The sequence below is a fragment of the Conger conger genome, chromosome 19, assembly GCF_963514075.1.
Source record: "Conger conger chromosome 19, fConCon1.1, whole genome shotgun sequence".
Classification (NCBI taxonomy): Eukaryota; Metazoa; Chordata; class Actinopteri; order Anguilliformes; family Congridae; genus Conger; species Conger conger.
Window position 1 is genome coordinate 23,345,991 of NC_083778.1, and position 7,018 is coordinate 23,353,008.

At 48.2% G+C, this 7,018-nt stretch overlaps 1 protein-coding gene across 3 annotated transcripts in view; it reads right to left on the reverse strand.

The window, feature by feature from the left end:
- Window positions 1–816: 816 nt before the first annotated feature.
- LOC133119316 (protein kinase C theta type-like) overlaps window positions 817–7,018 on the reverse strand; it is a 29,849-nt gene continuing 23,647 nt past the window's right edge. For 2 of the 3 annotated variants that reach the window (XM_061229851.1, XM_061229850.1), the window contains exons 15-18: window positions 6,583–6,721; window positions 6,132–6,320; window positions 3,636–3,764; window positions 817–1,966 (exon numbers count right to left, since the gene is read on the reverse strand). In XM_061229851.1, the coding sequence (XP_061085835.1) occupies window positions 1,808–1,966; window positions 3,636–3,764; window positions 6,132–6,320; window positions 6,583–6,721 (616 nt within the window). In that variant the 3' untranslated portion in view covers window positions 817–1,807. Of the gene's footprint in view, window positions 1,967–3,635; window positions 3,981–4,291; window positions 6,321–6,582; window positions 6,722–7,018 lie in introns of all 3 variants that reach the window. The other variant, XR_009706506.1, reaches the window with a different exon arrangement.

Consider the following 7,018-nt stretch of genomic DNA (forward strand, 5'->3'; position numbering starts at 1 on the left):
ACTCTGATGGGGGAGAGCTGAGTTAGGGTTAGCACTCTGATGGGGGAGAGCTGAGTTAGGGTTAGCACTCTGATGGGGGAGAGCTGAGTTAGGGTTAGCACTCTGATGGGGGAGAGCTGAGTTAGGGTTAGCACTCTGACGGGGGAGAGCTGAGTTAGGGGAGAGCTGAGTTAGGGTTAGCACTCTGACGGGGGAGAGCTGAGTTAGGGTTAGCGCTCTGATGGGGGAGAGCTGAGTTAGGGGAGAGCTGAGTTAGGGTTAGCGCTCTGATGGGGGTGAGCTGAGTTAGGGTTAGCACTCTGATGGGGGTGAGCTGAGTTAGGGGTGAGCTGAGTTAGGGTTAGCGCTCTGATGGGGGTGAGCTGAGTTAGGGGAGAGCTGAGTTAGGGTTAGCACTCTGATGGGGGTGAGCTGAGTTAGGGGTGAGCTGAGTTAGGGTTAGCGCTCTGATGGGGGAGAGCTGAGTTAGGGTTAGCGCTCTGATGGGGGTGAGCTGAGTTAGGGGAGAGCTGAGTTAGGGTTAGCACTCTGATGGGGGTGAGCTGAGTTAGGGGAGAGCTGAGTTAGGGTTAGCGCTCTGACGGGGGAGAGCTGAGTTAGGGTTAGCACTCTGATGGGGGTGAGCTGAGTTAGGGGAGAGCTGAGTTAGGGTTAGCGCTCTGATGGGGGAGAGCTGAGTTAGGGTTAGCACTCTGATGGGGGAGAGCTGAGTTAGGGGAGAGCTGAGTTAGGGTTAGGCTATGTGCTCAGATGCTGTACTTAAGCTAATAAAATGGCTCATTCAGCCACAGACACAGGCCCAGGTCGACAGGAAGATTGACAAAGAAAATTAAAACTTCATTTAATTTCTATATTTAGGTACGTAACATGACAACATACATCCAGTACCCCGATGCTGCAGACCTATCACTCTTTTCACAAAGACCTTCTGAGTCTGCACGCCAGTTTAAAGTATTGAACTCAACTGAACTAACATGTGAAATGGGTCCACCAACACAGAAAAGTATTTTAATTATGCAGTATAATTGCACAGAAGATTTCAGCTACATTCCCCCCAAAAAATGCGAAATGTGTTTCTGACATTGCTGACCTGTTGTGGAAACTACGTAAGATAGTATTGGGTGGGTTTACATTCTGCTTTATAATGCTGCAGGAAGCACTGCTGTGACATCACTTCCTGCTGCTTATCTGTCATTATCCGTCGAAGTTCTGACTGTGCGAGTGTCCTCTCACTGTGAGTCAGGTGAGCTGACTGAATATCAACTAATATCAGGTTTTAGGAAATACTATCTTCATGGTTGCTCTGATATGTTGTACAAAACAATTATACAACCTCTTTCATTTTTTATTTTAATTAATCTACATATTACACTATTATTGGGACTCAAAAATATATATATTTTATTTGGGGGATGTGGGGGTAGGAAGGAGGGGGCACCTGGAATGTACCTGGCTCCCCAACACTGACCAATGATGGAAATACCGGTTTTCCAAGGAATAATGATGGGAATGCTGGCGTTTAATTCAAGTCTCAGGATTTTGAGTTGGCACTCCTCACATACAGTATTGCCAGCAGTCATACCTTCTACCCCCACCACCCAAAAAAAATTACATTTGGATTTGACTAGAGGCGGATTTCATCCTGTCCTGGGATGTAAACTTCTTCCAGTAGTCAGTTCTCTGATAATCAACATGGGCTCATGTGCCCCATTGATTAAGAATGAATGAATGTCTATGAACGGTGAATCATCCATGCAGTGCGGGGCGCGCAGTGGGCCTGTGTGTCTGAAGGAGGCATCGCTCCCCTTCAGGGGCTCTTGTTGCGGTCCATCCTGGGGTTGATGAAGGAGAAGTTGTTGAACATGGTTTGGTCCATGCTGTTGATCAGGGTGCGGTCTGCACACGACAGTCTCGGCTTCTCATTGATGAACTCCTTGTCAAAGTTGCTGCAGTCGCTTGGAGATGACTGTGAATGGAGGGTTAGGGTTAGGCTTAACGGCTGTGAGAATGTGTCCTTTACATGAAATTAGACAGACATGAAACATCCTATTCCACACCCTACTCCACCCTACACACCCTCCACCCCCCACTCCACCCTACACACCCTACTCCACCCTGCACACCCTCCACCCCCTCCACCCCCCACTCCACCCTACACACCCTACTCCACCCTACACACCCTACTCCACCCTACACACCCTCCACCCCCCACTCCACCCTACACACCCTACTCCACCCTACTCCACCCTACACACCCTACTCCACCCTCCACCCCCTCCACCCCCCACTCCACCCTACACACCCTACTCCACCCTACACACCCTACTCCACCCTACACACCCTCCACCCCCCACTCCACCCTACACACCCTACTCCACCCTACACACCCTACTCCACCTACACACCCTCCACCCCCTACTCCACCCTACACACCCTACTCCACCCTACACACCGTACTCCACCCTACTCCACCTACTCCACCCTACACACCCTCCACCCCCCTACTCCACCCTACTCCACCTACTCCACCCTGCACACCCTCCACCCCCTACTCCACCCTACTCCACCTACTCCACCCTACACACCCTCCACCCCCTACTCCACCCTACTCCACCTACTCCACCCTACACACCCTCCACCCCCTACTCCACCCTACTCCACCCTACACACCCTACTCCACCCTACACACCCTCCACCCCCCTACTCCACCCTACTCCACCCTACATGGTCTGCATGCTACACGTAGACATGGCGTAGATGCATCATCTGAGGAGTTCTGGACCATGAGTAGATGCTTAGGAATGGTAATTATGCCTCATGTTTACTTACTGTATGTAACAAGCTCATTTTAAGATCACAAATAACTGAATTTGTAAAGCAAATGCATTACTGCACATGAAGAAATGATTTGTATCGCTTTATGAAGTGGTCTAAACCATGAGGATGACATCTGGCATGGATTGGCATTGCTGGAGAGTGTCTGATAGGCTGATAGGCCTGAGTGGAACAGCTGGAGAGTGTCTGATAGGCTGATAGGCCTGAGTGGAACAGCGGTGGGCTCACAGTGTGGCTGCGATTTACAGCTGCATCACTGAGGGCAGTGCTCTTTACCCCAAGTGGATACGTGTATGAGATTTAAGTACGACTAAACTCCAGCCTGTGAATCAAACTTGTGTTCAGGGGCTGTTATTTATTTGTTGTATTTTTCCCATCCTATGCACTATAAGGGCAGGACCGACAAGTAAAGACACAATAGGGGCGACATGGCTCAGGCAGTAAGAGCAGTCGTCTGGCAGTTGGAGGGTTGCCGGTTCCATCCCCCGCCCGGGCTGTGTCGAAGTGTCCCTGAGCAAGACACCTAACCCCCAAATGCTCCTGACGAGCTGGTCGGGGCCTTGCATGGCAGCCAATAGCTGTCGGTGTGTGAGTGTGTGTATGAATGGGTGAATGAGAAGCATCAATTGTACAGCGCTTTGGATAAAGGTGCTATATAAATGTCAACCATTTACAATATTGGACAGGACTCCAAAGAGTCAGAGGGGACATTGTGTTGTATGTATTGACCATGAGGGTGTAAAGGTGACTCTGTGTTGCTGTGGTGACCATCTGGGTGTAAAGGGAGGGCGAACGCTCACCACAGTGGGGCGGAAGGGCGGGACCACCTGCCGGTTCTCCAGGGCAGTCCAATCCACATCCCGGAAGAATGGGTGCTGCCGGATATTCCCTCTCACCCCCAGCCTCCTCTCTGGCTCCCGGACAAACAGCTACATCAAAACCAATCACAGCGCACGATCAGACAGGGTCTCTCTAACCTCTATAACCCTCTATAACCTCTATAACCCTCTGTAACCCTCTATAACCTCTATAACCCTCTCTATAACCCTCTATAACCCTCTGTAACACTCTATAACCTCTATAGCCCTCTCTATAACCTCTATAACCTCTATAACTTCTATAACCTCTATAACCCTCTCTATAACCTCTATAACACTCTGTAACCCTCTATAACCCTCTGTAACCCTCTATAACCCTCTCTATAACCCTCTATAACCCTCTGTAACCCTCTATAGCCCTCTATAACCTCTATAACTTCTATAACCTCTTTAACCCTCTCTATAACCTCTATAACCCTCTGTAACCCTCTATAACCCTCTCTATAACCTCTATAACCCTCTGTAACCCTCTATAACCTCTATAACCCTCTGTAACCCTCTCTATAACCCCTATAACTTATATAACCCTCTGTAACCCTCTATAACCCTCTGTAACCTTCTATAACCCTCTCTATAACCCTCTGTAACCCTCTATAACTCATTGAAGATTGTATGGGATGCTTTGGTGACCATGCTAATGGAGATAAGAACTGTACACTGTAAGGTTCTGTACGGTTGAACACTGTACGGTTAACCTGCCATTGCACAGCAACAGGTTGTGACTAACAATAGGCTCCTGAACTTATTACCCCAGCCCTGAGTGCCTGGCTTATTACCCCAGCCTTGAGTGCCTGGCTTATTACCCCAGCCTTGAGTGCCTGGCTTATTACCCCAGTCCTGAATGAATCATATTACACAGGCACCACACAGCCATGAGCCACAGCATTACGTGGGTATGCAGCGCCATGGCAACACAGGGTAGTTTTATTTCCTCTGAAATTGTGGGGAATTGACTCGGGCTCACTGCAGGTGTGTAGAGTAGGTGAAGAGTTTATGTATATGAGCTGTATATGAGAGGTCTCCACAGATTCTCAACCATACACCTAAAGTGATCTCTGTGGACTGATGTGGAGATGCTGGTGGTTATATGGGACAGTGACTTCTGCCAGTCACATGATCCTAGAGCCTGGCACAGAACTGCCCTAAATACCCCAACCCCCCACCCCCCACACAGCAGACCAGCACACAGATTGTAATGTGTTTAGCGCAGCAGACGGATTGTAATGTGTTTAGTGCAGCAGACCAGCGCACAGATTGTAATGTGTTTAGTGCAGTAGACCAGCGCACAGATTGTAATGTGTTTAGTGCAGCAGACCAGCACACAGATTGTAATGTGTTTAGCGCAGCAGACGGATTGTAATGTGTTTAGTGCAGTAGACCAGCGCACAGATTGTAATGTGTTTAGTGCAGCAGACGGATTGTAATGTGTTTAGTGCAGCAGACCAGCACACAGATTGTAATGTGTTTAGCGCAGCAGACGGATTGTAATGTGTTTAGTGCAGCAGACCAGCGCACAGATTGTAATGTGTTTAGTGCAGTAGACCAGCGCACAGATTGTAATGTGTTTAGTGCAGCAGACGGATTGTAATGTGTTTAGTGCAGCAGACCAGCACACAGATTGTAATGTGTTTAGTGCAGCAGACGGATTGTAATGTGTTTAGTGCAGCAGACCAGCACACAGATTGTAATGTGTTTAGTGCAGCAGACGGATTGTAATGTGTTTAGTGCAGCAGACCAGCACACAGATTGTAATGTGTTTAGTGCAGCAGATGGATTGTGATGTGTTTAGTGCAGCAGACCAGCGCACAGATTGTAATGTGTTTAGTGCAGCAGACGGATTGTAATGTGTTTAGTGCAGCAGACCAGCACACAGATTGTAATGTGTTTAGTGCAGTAGACCAGCACACAGATTGTAATGTGTTTAGTGCAGTAGACCAGCACACAGATTGTAATGTGTTTAGTGCAGCAGACGGATTGTAATGTGTTAAGTAGAGCAGACCAGCACACAGATTGTAATGTGTTTAGTGCAGCAGACCAGCACACAGATTGTAATGTGTTTTGTGCAGTAGACCAGCACACAGATTGTAATGTGTTTAGTGCTGTAGACCAGCACACAGATTGTAATGTGTTTAGTGCAGCAGACGGATTGTTATGCGTTTAGTGCAGTAGACCAGCACCCAGATTGTAATGTGTTTAGTGCAGCAGACGGATTGTAATGTGTTAAGTACAGCAGACCAGCACACAGATTGTAATGTGTATAGTGCAGTAGACCAGCACACAGATTGTAATGTGTTTAGTGCAGTAGACCAGGACACAGATTGTAATGTGTTTAGTGCAGCAGACGGATTGTAATGTGTTAAGTACAGCAGACCAGCACACATAGGTTGCAATGTGACTCAGTGGGGATGGCAGGAGCACCATGACGAGGATGTCGCGGGAGTCCTTGGCCAGCCAGCGGGGGTAGAAGGGGTCATCTGTGCGGATGGACTGGAACAGCTCCTCCTCGTCGTTCCCGTGGAAGGGAGACTGGCCAATCAGCATCTCGTACAGCAGCACCCCGAAAGACCACCAGTCCACCGAGGTGCTGTACTTGTGCCCCAACAGGATCTGCAACCCAGGTCACTATGATGTAATTTCCCCTCTCACTCTGATGTAATTTCCCCTTTCTGATGTCATTTCCCCCACACATACACTATGATGTAATTTCCTTTTCATACACATCACAACAGAATTCTCATTTTCTAGGCTTGGAGCAGCCACTGGCCCACTTTAGGTAAATGTTTATTAGAATGTGCCATGTCACTGTAAATCATACACGTTTGGTTAAATATATGTATAAATATATAAATAGGAAATTTAACTGTGGCACCTCGGGGGCGATGTAGTCCGGCGTGCCGCAGAAAGTAGACGTCTTCACGTCCCCGGTCATGTTCTCCTTGCACATGCCGAAGTCTGCGATCTTTATGTGCCCCTCGATATCCAGTAGGATGTTGTCAAGCTTTAGGTCCCTGGGGTGAAACACAGACTGGATTAATCACATTATTAAACACAGACTGGAGTAATCGCATTATTAAACACAGACTGGAGTAACCACATTATTAAACACAGACTGCTGAGACTGGAGTAAGCAAGACCGCATCATGTTCCACATTGTTACCTTCTAGTGTTAGCCAGTGCTAGCAGAGTGCTATGCTAACCTGTTCTAGCTGAGTGCTATGTTAACCTGTGCTAGCTGAGTGCTATGCTGACCTGTGCTATCTGAGTGCTTTGTTAGCCAGTGCTAGCTGAGTGCTATGCTGACCTGT